This window comes from Pocillopora verrucosa, chromosome 13, assembly GCF_036669915.1.
Source record: "Pocillopora verrucosa isolate sample1 chromosome 13, ASM3666991v2, whole genome shotgun sequence".
In the NCBI taxonomy this organism is placed as follows: Eukaryota; Metazoa; Cnidaria; class Anthozoa; order Scleractinia; family Pocilloporidae; genus Pocillopora; species Pocillopora verrucosa.
Genome location: NC_089324.1, coordinates 3,938,457 through 3,952,243, shown reverse-complemented (window position 1 = coordinate 3,952,243; position 13,787 = coordinate 3,938,457). Strand labels below are relative to the sequence as shown.

General features: G+C 38.5%; 1 protein-coding gene across 1 annotated transcript; it reads left to right on the top strand.

Annotated features, from left to right (window-relative positions):
• The first annotated feature begins 8,096 nt into the window (after positions 1 to 8,096).
• Positions 8,097 to 11,059, top strand: LOC131777075 (E3 ubiquitin-protein ligase TRIM71-like). The gene has a single exon (XM_059093297.2). The coding sequence runs from the start codon at positions 8,127 to 8,129 to the stop codon at positions 10,221 to 10,223; it is 2,097 nt and encodes a 698-aa protein (XP_058949280.2). The 5' UTR covers positions 8,097 to 8,126; the 3' UTR covers positions 10,224 to 11,059.
• Positions 11,060 to 13,787: the final 2,728 nt, after the last annotated feature.

Sequence of the window (13,787 nt, the reverse complement as noted above, 5' to 3'; positions counted from 1 at the left end):
TTAACTGGCTTTCCATTTTTAAATTCAGGTAAAAATAGAAAATATCTATCTATTTCAATAAAAAACTTGAAAACATCTTTAAAAACTGGCTTTGCCCAAATTTCTCTTGCTGCCCAAAAAATCTGAATTGCCCAAAATTTTGGGGGGGCTGCAGCCCCCCCCCGCCCCCCCGGCCCGTACGCCTATGGGGGAGAGAACAAGACGCTAGCGATGACAGCATAGACGAACTTCCCGCCAAAATTTTCCGCGTTTCCACTGATATTTCTCTGAAAGACCACGACTACGTCCCTAAGGAAAAAAAAGTTCACAAAGAGGAAGCTTTCAAAGAAAAGGAGTAGGTCACTGTTTCTTGCCAAATAGACATCGACCTTCAACAAGTGGATGATATGAAAAAAAATTTTATCGACGTTGAGAGCTGATAACAAAACAATTCCGGCGATGAAAAAGTCATTCGCTGACAAGCTCTGCTGACAAAACTCATTTAGTCAGTTTAGGCGGAAGACCAGACTGGAGCCATTCGTGTATTTAACCTCCGTGTATTTTTTTTCGTTCTGGTTAGATAATTTATACACTGAGATGAAAACTGAAAGAGCGATTTATTAAGTTCTTCTTATGTTGAAGTCTACAGTGCTTGCAAATGAAGCCTTCTTTTATCAGTACAGGGCCATGTAGGTTCTAAGTCTTAAAATAATGCAGCAACTGCATGTCACGTTTGGAAAATCACGCAATGTTGCGTGACGCTGCGACCGATGTTTTTAATTTACAGTATGCTCTGGTAGAGAAATATGGCTTGGCCGCAATCGAGGGAATTTTTTTCGTGGAAAACTGATTTTTTAGGTTGTTGTTCACATGAAGGACAAGTCCATTCATCGGGCTCTTCATCTGTTTTTGCACAACATATAAAGGAAGAAAGTCGCGGGTTGATTTTGCTTGGTAATTTCTAACAACTCCACTAGACCTAAAAAGGGAAAAAAACAAAACAAACCAAAAAAACGTCTTACCAATCAAACCAGTGGCAGTAGCTCTCGCACTGAATTGTGTCGAAGTACCTTGACGGTTTTCAGTGATGACGAAACGTGTCAGAGAATAAAGAAGTTTTACAATTGCTGTTCGCACAGCGCTGCTCACCAGTTTAGTTGAAAAAATTGTTTAAAAAATTATTAAAACGTTTGAGTCGGAGCTATTCCTGTCAGCGGTGAAATACACGAATGGCTCCAGTCTCTGGTCGTCCGCCTGAACTGACTAAATGAGTTTAGTCAGCAGAGCTAGTCAGCAGATGACTTTTTCATCGCCGGAATATCGCTGGACGACTTTGCTGAACAAGAAAGGCTGCCTTCCCTTCGCTAAGTAAGTAACCATTTCTTGTTTGACACATCGGTGTTTTCACTCGCATTGATCAGTTTCATTGTTCCGCTTTGATACACGCGGTTAACAATACTCACGAGCAAAGAGTTTAAATATAACTTATTAACTTTAATTATTTTTATCATCCAATCACAGGTCAGAGCCATTCCTGTATTTAGTCGCTTGTGAAGGCACCATTTGGTGCCATGTTGAGACGACTCCTATTCCCCTCAGCCTCGACTTGATGCTGAAACTAGTTACCAGACTTTCTCGCACAAACAGTTCGAAACTACCCTATTGAAGAAGTACGTTCTATAGAGATATATTACTTTTTTTCCTCTTTCCTCTTTCTTCGACACGCAACAGCTCCATTTAACAACTGCGTCAAACTGTTAAGCTAGTTTTTAATTAGAAAAGCAAACAAAGCCATGGTTCTGTTTTCCTTTCGTTCTTTTCTATATTTGACTTGTTAAAAAAAATTGAGGGGGAAAGGAAGAAAAGGACACAAGAAAATGGTTTTAATTTGTTTTGCATAAAGCTAGCATCACAGTGTCCGAGATCGTTTTAAATTCAAACAATCCCAACATATGGTCACCATTAACTTAAAGTTTATGATTTAAACCAGCAAGCCAGAGGCTCACAAATGATAATAATTGGCTATTGTTTGTAGAGTAAAATTTGATTTTAAATTGAAATTAACATAAAAAGTTACTGATCACTCCCATATGTGCAAATTACACCCATGTACAAATAACTAATGTCTATCCGCTGGATTCACCAACAAGTAAACGGAGAAAAGACGAGTATTGCTATGAGTTCGTTGCACTATCAGTTGTTTCTTTTCTTCTGCTTCTGTTCTGCTGTTCAGGCTCTATACAGAAAAGGCGATATCATGTTGGGTGGACTTTTCAGCGTGCACCAGCCGCCAGACCAGCCCGGGAGCCGATGTGGAGAGATATATTTGAGAGGACTTGGTCGCATGCAGGCTATGATCTTCGCAATCGAACGAATAAACAATGGCACAAGTCTTCTTTCGTACATTTTCCTAGGATATGACATAAGGAATAAGTGTGAAAACCCCTCAAAAGCTGCAGGACTCGTTTAAAAAACTTCTGACCGTTGTTTCTTGCGTCAACTTAAGCCAAAATGCCCCAAGAAAAAAAGCCATCATTTATTTAATAGCCCCAGACGAATATAGCACAGCGCTAATTATCGGTGGATACTTCGGATGCTCAATGTTTCGAGCATAAGTGGAAAAACAACCAGTACGGAGCTCAGCTCTTTTACCTATAAACATTTATGTCGAACGGTGCCATCGGACAAGTTTCTTGCAAAAGCGATGGTTGACTTGATTACACACTTCAATTGGGGCTATGTTGCTGTCGTTGGACTAGATGATTCGTATGGAAGAAGTGGAGCATGGGCAGTCGCTAACGAAAGTACGTCAAAAAAAGGCACGTTCTGTATTGCTTTGACGGAGTTTATACGTCTCGAAAGTCCGCATCTGAGTATTCCAAACATAGTTAGAAAGCTTAAACAGATCGACAATGTCAAAGTTGTGATCTTATGGTTATACAAAAATTACCAAACGAAGTTTTTCGCAGAGGTTCAGAGGTAAAACCTAACTGGACGTGTGTGGATTTTGAGCGAGGCTGATTTAATTTCCACATTGCCAGTGAAAGGTATTCTCGAGAGCTCTTTAAGATTTCAATTGTATGAATTCAGCGACCCTGACTTCAAGGAATATTTAAAAGATATATCGGTCAGGGAGAGAAACAATGGTACTTTTCCTGAATGGAACTACAGTGCAAGCGAAATATGGAAGCTTTTGAAGAACAAGAAATGCGTTCATCACCGAATTGAGCAGTGCTCTAACGACTTTATTAAAGATATCTATAGTTCCTTTATTTCATACACTCTCGACGCCGTATATGCACTGGCACATGCAACAGATATATCAACTGGAAATTTTACCTCAAGCAATACAAGTAATCGGGACAAATCGCCTTTCACAAATAGATTGGGGATGCAGACGCACCCTTAGAGAGTCAGTTTTGACGGACTAACAGGAAAGATCAAGTTCGATCAATTTGGTGACAGAGGCTCGGCGCATTATGACATTTTCAGCTTTAAAGAAGGACCTGTGGGAGATATTAAGAGCGTTGAAAAGGTGCTGCTCGGAATAGTGTCCTCCTGGAACAAGGAGATCTTCTACCTCACCTTGTTGTTGGCAGTGCCTTTCGTGTCTTGGTGGCCCATCAGCTCATTTGCTGGTTCTGAAAGGTGCAGTGAATCCCCATCGGAACAATGTCTAACCTAGCGAATACAGAGTGTGTCGTCTTACCCTCTGCCAACATAAGCTATGCGAATGTGACCGGAATGTGATTCTAACGTTTTGCACGTTCGGAGTAGCTGTTACATTGCTTTGTCTGGCTGCCCTTTGCAACTTCTGGAATATTCCCATCGTCAAGGCATCTAACAGGGTGCTTAGCTTTTCTCTTTTACTTACAATTCTTGCATCATTCTCTCTGGTATATATTGATGTCTTTAAAACCACAGATGTAATTTGCATGATCATATACACACGTTACGTTATCTGAATTATGAATTCTGTCTCTCCGTCTTATTGGTTAAGGTGTTGCTTATTTCCAGTGCTTTTCAGGTTCCAATTATGACCAGTTTGGAATTCACTTCTCTTCCAAACAAAGCACAAGTTATGATTTTTATAGCCTCTCTAGCTCCACTGTTGTCGGTGTTGATGCCATGGTTGCTTTTGGATCCACCCTTTAACATGAAACATATCTATCCAAAACATTTCACCTTTAACAAATGCAAGGCAAACTCCAGCTCGGTTGGAAAATCTCTCTTCTTAGCAACATGCTTTTATATTTTCTTGCAAATGCTTGTGTCCTCGGTCTGTGCTTTTAAGATTAGGAACATTCCTGAAAATTTCAGCGAGGCCAAACCAATCGCCTTTTCCACCTACATATTTTTGTTCTCGTTGCTTTGTTATCATCCGGTAGAATTATCCTTGGATGGATGGTATGTAACTATTGTGGACTGTGTAACAACTCTGTTGAGCGCGTATGGCTTCCTTTGTTGTCTTTTTTGTTCCAAAATGTATATTCTGTTCTTTAAGCAGGAGATAAACGATGTGAATGGCATCAGACATGAAGTCGCTAAGTTCTCGTTTAGTTCAAGGTGTGTACGCGTAAACCGTGCTTTTGATAGTTCTAATTAAGAAGCTGAATCGTACAATAAGTTTCTTAAGTTCAGTAATTTTGTTCAAGTGTGCCATAGACCTCTAAGTAAATGAAATGTGAATCCATTATTAAAGAAAATTTAGGCTTTTAATCAGTACTGCATTACAAATAAAGGCTTCAAGGCATAAAAACACAATAATGTCATGGATTGTTTCTTTTTATGTCTCCACGATGACTTAATTCTCTTCTACTGACTTCCCCGTCAACCATTGTGGAGCCTTCGCCGTTGAAATACGACACATTATTGATTAATAACGCTGGAAACTAGCCTACATTGCTTTCATTTTGGCTAAACCGGGTAAAATTTTATTCGAAAGCATTATTTGCGAAGGCAAAGGAATTGAAGAAGGAATTGTAAACCGTGAGGCACAATTTAGTTTGATTACAGGAACGGTCGTGGAAAACAGCATTACAATGAACGTGACCATGTCACGGTGGAGATCAGAGATGAACGAGGAAGAGAATGCGGGACGGAAGTAGGAATAAATGACTGTGGAGGTGGACACTACGAGATCAAGTATACTCCAAAAGATCAAGGAAGGTGGAAAGTGAGTGTTAAGGTAAATAGAGAACATGTTGATAAAAGTCCTTTTACCGTTGCCGTAAAACCATTTCCATTCCATCGTGTTTCATCTTTCAGAGGGTTCAAAGGACCAAGGGTCGGCTTTGGCAATGTTTAATCGTCCTTTTGGGCTGGCAGTAAATGCAGGTTATGTGACTGTCACTGGCAACTCTATCATCCTTTAAAATGTAGAACATCACTTTTTCAACGTAGTTATTTCCACAGAACGGTTAAATTGTGGGATTCTTTGTCTTCGTCATTAAGAACCTTACCTAGCGTTAATACTTTTAAAGCAGCTTTAGTTAAATATTATAAAAAAGCACTTATTGAAAAGTTTGATCAGAATAATGTTTATACCTGGAAATCATTGTGTCCTAAGTGCTTTTCCATTAGGAATTTAAGCAGCTTTCGTCAGTGTTATTTTTAGTAGATATTAATAATTATTAATCTTTAAACAAGAATTGATATATATTTTTTACATGTAAATTCTTATATTATATACATATATTTTGATATTTTAGTGAATTATCTATTTTATTCGTATTTTGCTTAAATTCTCCCCTACCATTATTTTTATTGGCCTTTCACCTAGTTGGATCTTGCTCTGTCGTGACTGTCCCTCACCGAGTTTTTCTCTTCACTGTTGTTATTTTCGGTTTTTTTTCTTCTTCTTCTTTTACCAATTTACATTAACTGTCATCTAACTGTTTTTTTTATCATATTTATATGTTATGTACTCAGTGAAAGTCGAATAAATAAATAAAGGAGTATATGGAATGTCCCTTCTAAAATTTAGCAGCCGCATTCATATTTAGCGACCCTATAAAAAACCCAACCAAAACAAAATGCTCGTAAAATCTGAATATTTGCGCACATCTTCACAAGGAGTTTGCTTTCGCTAGTGAGTCCTATTGCCTGAATAGGCTCTGTGTTCATCTCTTTTGGGTGCATTAGATGCATTTATGCTAGAGACGTTAAAGTTGTCTCGAGACGACTTTAACGCCAAGTATAAAAACGGTAAATTTTTATACTTGACGTTAAAGTCGTCTCGAGACGGCTTTAACGTCTTAGACAACTTTAACGTCACTAGTATAAAAACGGCCATTATTTGCATCGATAACTTCATGCTGTTTTCAGCTCGGTGAATCAAACCGTTGCAAATGTCAAGTTTGTAAATTTGAGAATCAAGGTTCAGATTTTTTTTTTCAATTTAAATTTTTTTATCGTGAAATAGGTTGTGGCTTGTCATCGTGGTACAGAACACTTTCACAAGAGAAATGTCATAATTTTGCTCATGTAAATGGCGTAAATAAACATCAGTGACACTGTTTTTCTTGTCCTTACTACATCTGTGAATCAAATACTGAACGCACGACAAAATGAAATCAATGTGTTTAGTTTTCTAATATTTTCATCACTAAGTTTCAAAAGAGTTCTGTAATATTTTGATCTTGAATGTTAACACAGCGGAAAAGGAAAAACTTTCCAACACCAGTTTCCACCCAGTCTCCTTCGTAGCACTAGCTGTCCCTGAGTATGTCACGCAATCCTTTCCCCCTTCCCTCCCCCCCCCCCCACTTTACACCCTAACATCGGTATGGAAGTCCTCCATACTCTTCTCTACACATTTCCTAAGATAAAGACATTGGGAATTCTTTTAACAATCAGAGCGTCGTAGGTTGGATATTATTTCCTTTCTCATCATGATCTTAATAGATGATTCAACAGTATTATTGTAAAGAGAAATTAGAAGCTTGTCACTCTCTGGAATTACTCTGTAAGTTAGAAGTGGGTTTTCTGTTTAACTAAACGAACGTTTTAAAATGTCAACCTATCATCTCGACAGCTTGTACTGTTTTATAATAACTATCAAAGGCAGAGAATTCTTTCCTTTACTTTCCAAGAGTCTTGTTTCCTATTCGAGTATAGAAACCCTGACGCGACAATTCAGGATGTTAATAAACGCACATTGTAAAACGATGATTGGAATCGCCGTGATAGGGGATCCATTTTGGCAGCGTTGGCGCAATCGTTTTAAGCATGGTCACATGACTATAGCGTGTTGAGGATCCTTTGTGTTACCTAGCAACCTCCTTGAAGAACATTGATAGATAAGGTTTAGCCTGTGACAATAATCTTATCACCTGAAAGTTCATCCCCCTGATGTTGAGTGGGTGTCCTGTGTCACTGTGCTTGATTAAGGTGTAGTGTCATCTTACGTCCGCTATCTGAAAAAACGAACTCTTTTGCCGCCTTGTTAAAACTGTACGCGTTGTCTTTAGCGTCGCCTCAAGGAATTTACCGCACTCTTCATTACTAGTAAATTTCCCGGACAGAAGCCAATTTTTTAATTGCTTCCCTCAGAAAAAAAACCTTTATACTCCTCATTTATTTCCAAAAATCTCAAATGACGCGGCATCTCATGCTTATCTTTCGGTGCCTGTCTTTGCTCCCTTTGTGCGGTGTGTGTGTCATGGACATGGTTCATTGTAAGTAAAGAAACACACACCTACTATCATTAATTAATCACTCTAAATTCTTCTTCAGCATAAATTACGCAAATAATTATTGAACCATGAACATATATTGGCGTGTGCACACTCGTTCTCTATTCCAATCGCCATCCCAACCCCCCTTAAACAAAAATGAAAGAGAAATAGATTTGATAATTTGATTATAGGCTTGAACATATTTCAGCGACTGTTAAGAAATATATATCTTGGTGAACTGTCGTTTCTATTTCAATAAGATGTAAGTGATGTGTCAACCAGCGTGTGTCATTTTCATATTCCTGGGAATCAGGAATCCAAGACAGACGAATTAAAACGTTCTTCTTTACTGTGATTGGTTCACAACGAAAACATTATCATAACAAGCTTTTGATTCCAAGAATAGAGAGAAGTCGATTTCTTAGAAATCGTCTAGCTTTGCTCGCTCGCCTTTGCCGGACGGCTAACATGGACATCAAAACGTTGTTCCATAATCTTCGAGAAGAAGTATCTTGTCCAGTGTGTACCAACATATACACGGATCCAAAACAACTCTCATGTCTCCACAGCTTTTGTCTACATTGCTTGAATCAGAGGCACAGAACAAGCCGTGGCCGAGACACAATCAGATGCCCGAAGTGCCAAGCACTTAGCAGAGTGCCTGAAAGTGGCGATTTAAAAGATCTTCCAACCGGTTTTTATCTTAACGGCCTCATTGATGTGTTGGCAATAAGAGAATGTAAAACCAACCAAGTAAAATGCGGAAATTGCGACAAGAACAGCTCGGAAAGTTCCTATTGTTTCCATTGCTGTGCATTTTATTGCCAAAAGTGCGTAATTGCGCACAACATCATGAAAAACTACAAAGATCACCGTGTCCTGGCGCTCCATGACTTTAAAGACAAGGATTATAAGGATGTAATGAAACGACCGGCCCATTGTCCTAAGGAAGATCACAACAGAGAAGAACTGAAGTACTTTTGCAAGACTTGCGAAATACCAGTTTGCCAAATTTGTGTCATATTGGACCACGGTGGCCATAATATGAAATTAATCAAGGAAGAGGCAGAAATACAGAAGAGTGCGATAAAGTCGTTGGTTGAAAAGCAGAGACGTAATTTGCAAGCAAAGATGAATACCGTCAATCAACTTGATGAAGAGTTCGCTAAACTGATGCAACAAGGCGAAGACGTGAAGAGAGATGTTCAAAGACTTGTTGACAATCTTGTGGCCGTTATTGAGGCGAAAAAGCAGAATATACTTTCATCGTTGGGGAAAGAAGCGAGCAGATCGCTTGATCTTGTAAGGGAGCGAAAAACCAAAATTCAACGACAAATAAGGGCCATAGAATCTGCGCTGGAAAACGCTGATGAGCTTTTAACTCGTAGAAGTAACGCTGAAATCGTTCAACTTAAGAAATCATTAGACAGCATTTTTGATGGGGTTCCTCAAATCGAGCCAATTAACCGTGACACCAAAAGCTTCCCGGCTGGTTTCGTTTTCGAGGAAAATCCAAAACTGTCGGAGACTGTTGAAAGTGTTGAAATTGGAACTTTACAAATCTTGCAACTCACCAAGCTTAGGGCACGTCATTTTTTTTGCGAAGGCAAAGGAATTGAAGAAGGAATTGTAAACCGCGAAGCACAATTTATTTTGACCTCAAGGAACGGTAGTGGAAAACAGTGTTACAATGAACGTGATCATGTCACGGTGGAGATCAGAGATGAACGAGGACAAAAATGCGCGACGGAAGTAGGAATAAATAGCTGTGGAGATGGACTCTACCAGCTCAAGTATACTCCAAAAGATCAAGGAAGGTGTAAAGTGAGTGTTAAGGTTAATGGGAAACATATTGATAGAAGTCCTTTTACTGTACTCGTAAAACCATTTCAATTCAAACCTGTTTTAACATTCGGTGAAGAAGGTTCGGCTTTAGCAATGTTTGACCATCCTTTTGGGGTGGCAGCAAATTCTAGGGATGAGATAGCCGTAGCTGATTTATCCAATCACAGAATTCAAATCTTTAACAGTGACGGAAATTACATAAGATCCTTTGGTCGTCACGGTAGCAAAGCGGGAGAATTTCAAAGTCCGAAAGGAATAGCATTTAATAATAATGGAAATATTTTCGTCTCGGATTTTTGGCATCGAATTCAGATTTTCGATGGGAGGGATAAGTACATGGGAAGCTTTGGTGGGATTGGTAGCCTTGATAAACATCTGAATGATCCTTGGGGTCTATCTGTAGACAGTGACGGTAATGCGATTGTTGCTGATAGGGGAAACAGCTTAATCAAAATCTTTTCTCCCGATGGAAATTTCCTTATGAAAATAGGTGGGCAGGGCTCTTTGAAATCTCCCAAGCACTGTATTCAGTATGATAGATATCTCATAGTGTCAGACAGTAGTGAACATTGTATCAAAGTGTTTGACAGGAATGGAAACTTTCAATACATGTTTGGAAAGAAGGGTGGAGGGGATGGGGAGTTTGATGCTCCATCTTGTATAGCAGTGAATAAATCAGGACACCTGATGGTCTGTGATGAATTTAATCATAGAGTATAAGTATTTGAACTAAATGGTAAGTTTATTGGCAAGTTTGGAACAAAGGGGAGCAATTTAGGAAAGTTAAAAAATCCTGCGTCCCTTGCAATTTTAAGGAATGGCCGAATTGCTGTATGTGAATGGAATAACCATCGTATTCAGTTATTTGAATGAGAGAAACATCAATATCAGGTCAGGAGCAATAAGCCTATAGTGACAGAAAACTGTTTGCATGCCAGTTTAAATTGTCGGTCAAAAGTCAGACATGTGCAAGTGGACTAATTTTTGCCAGCTGCACACTAATTCCCCGTTAGATGAAAACAGAAGAAATGATGGGATTCATGTTAAATGAAAAAAAGAAGTTTGATACAGTAAAAGAAATCTGCGAATAGAAACTTGAGTAAGGAAAAGTAGACTTAGGAAATGTGTTAAAGGAAACAAAATGGGAAAACTTGGGGTTTTTTTCTTTCTCAAAGAGTATTCAATTATTAGTACTTTGTCAATGTACCAAAATGTTACAAAGCTTTAATATATGGTGGTTTTTTTTGTATGTACAAAATGAACAGAAAAATTGTATTATGCTGCATTCCTAACCTAATTGACTCTACAATTATAACTGGACTTGATCCTGTTGACTGACCAATAAGTCTTAATACATCCTATTGCATCTGTTGCAATCCTCTCCACTCTCTGCTGCCACAATGGTCAGCAAGCAAACCTATTGGGTCTTTTTGAGTGAGAATTTTCAATTTTTACACTGTCTTTATTTCACAAATAGGATACCAATAGCTGTAGAATGAGACAAATGGTCAATCTGCAAAATCAAGTCGCCTGAAAGCGAAATGTTGGGCTGCAATTTTATCTGCTTCTTTGCCGTTTCAATGTTCACAGACATGTAGACATTTGTTTACTGAGTTGGCCGGTTTACATTGCAGACTTTCTCTAATCATATAGCTTACCCCTCCAATCCTCTTCGTAACACATGCAGCCAACATATGCGTCGTGCCTTTTCCCCACTGGTTCCCTTGCTACACACATTATGAAGAAGACTGGGCACAAGTAAAATTATCTATAGTTGACTGGCAACAGAGATCAACTATGACACCAATTCTGTCAGAGATGACACTTAATAAATCTCATGCCCACTGACTACGGGTCTGAGGGAGGGGGAGTAATAAGGGGGTCCAAAAATGTTGGAATAATTTTGGTTTCAGACAAGTATTGAAAATACTGATAGGTCTGATGAATTTGGGGGCGGGGGTTCAGACCTCTTGGGCCCTCCCCCAGTGTTTGTTACTGCTTTCTTATGATCGGGGTAAGAAAAACAAAGTTTCAAAAGATTGCTTGTGACATTGAAGAGCAGTATTTTAAGGGTTGCGTCAAATTTACTCCAAAAATATTTTGCATTTAATTAGATGAAGGGCATCATAGAGCTAGACTTTGATGCAGATAAGGAAACCTTAAGTTCTATGTTCAGTACTTACAAAACTGGTGGTTGATAATAGTTATTTAGGGAAAAATTTGTCCTTATTTTCTCTTGAAGTTATCCAGTACAATTTGATAAGTTGCTAGTTCAGAAGAAAGCTACTGATGTCAAGTGAAACAGAACTTATGCAGAAGTGTTATCTTTGTTCTATGCTAATTATATGTAAATCTTGGTAATTGATATGGTATATTTGTTTGTTATAGGTGCTTCAGCACAAACTTGTAATCAAGCTCATCTGTACATGATTAGATTAGTCTAATAGCAACATATATCTTGTTTAACACTAAATTCACTGTACTTGAAATCAGCAATAGATTTCTATATTTTCATAGATATTAGAACAATTTTAATTCAGTGTCAGAAGTAACACTAGATTGTGTTGGTTCTGCTTTACCTCTCATTGTGATTGTTCTAGGAAAATCATGCCACTCAACCAATCAGTTGCTAAACTAAAACAAGTCACAACTTGGTTGCCTGTGCTTTCCTGCACCTTAGGTAGTTTGGTTGTTTTTACTTTGAGTTCTCATTGGCTCTCAAAGGTATTTTCCTGTCTTCTGATTGGCTGTTTTAATTACTTTGGTTTTGGTTTCATAACACTCAACTAAAAAGTGCTTAGGTATAGTTGAGTTGGGAGACTAACATTTGAAAATGACGTTATACTTAATAAGTAGTAATAATATTATATTGTACTTTCATACCATTAATTTTGATTACAATACCATTGAGGCTGTTCTCAGGTTATTGTAGCTTTTTTAAAGTCTCTGAAAATTGTTCCATAACCAGTGAGTGTCCACCCCAGCCTCACTGCACAATGAGGTCATTGAGCACAGAGCAACCTCAATTCGCAGGTGAACTAGAAATATTTCAGTGAGGTATTGCTTTAGCATGGAAAAAAAGGGAGAAATCCATTAATTTACATTTAAGAGTTGGTTGTTCTTATTTAAAAAGGAAAGACCTGTGGAACAGATTACTGTTGCAATAGACAACAGAAATGGTGATGGGGTTAGCTTGTTACTGCTTACTAATTTTAGTCATTGCCTGTATGACCTTGTGCAGAGGGGGGAGGGGAAAGGACCAGTCTTAAGTTTGATTGACCAACAGTGTTCTTGGAAGGTCACCTCTCGCTGCCTGAATGGTTTCATCTCAAAACTTGGTGGTAGCCTGCTCCCTAAAAAGTTGGTGGCCTGTGGCATCAATAATCTCCAGAGCACAGCCTTGTTTGTATAGCTCTATTGTTAAGTATACTCCCATACAATATGCAGGTGAACTAGAGATATTTCAGTGAGGTATTGCTTTAGCACGAAAAAGAAGGGAGAAATTGATTTATTTACATTTAAGAGTCAACTGTTCTTAATTAAAAAGGATAGACCTGTGGAAGAGATTATGGTTGCAATGGGCAACAGCAATGGTGATAAGGGCAGCTTTTTACTGCTCACCAGTTTCAGTCATTGCCTGTATGACCTTCTTGTGTGGAGTGGGAAGGGGTAAGGACCAGTCTTAAGTTTTGTAGACCAAAAGTGCTCTTGGAAGGATCTCTGGTTGCCTAAATGGTTTGATCTCAAAACTTGGTGGTAGCTAGCCTACTCCTTAAAGGGTTGTTGGCCTGTGGCAGCTGAACTCTTCCAAAGCACAGCTTTGATTGTGCAGTACTATTGTAAAGTGTATCTCCATACATCTATTTTAATCAAAGTATCTTTCAGCTTTTGAATAAAGTAGTTGAAATGATCAAATGTGCATCATTTAGTTTATAACAATATTGCTTGATGTTAAGTTTTGATTGATCAGTGCAGAAAAGTCCTATTGTTTCCTTTTTCTTTCTTTCCCTCCCAGTCTTCTTATCCTCTCCTTGAACCCTAAACTAATCGCAGTTTTTCCCAAATGGATATGTGCGAGGAATGGGGAGGACTTGCCTTTGAAAATGACAGCTGTAGTCTTCAAATTTATTTACTCAATTAAAAAAAACCTAAGGTTTTCTAATCTAAAATCAACTTCTGTGCAAATATTCAGATTTTACAAGCGTTTTGTTGCGTTGCTAAGTATGAATGCAGCTGTTCAGGTCCAGAGGGTACATCCCATATACTCCTTTTGGAGTCACTAGA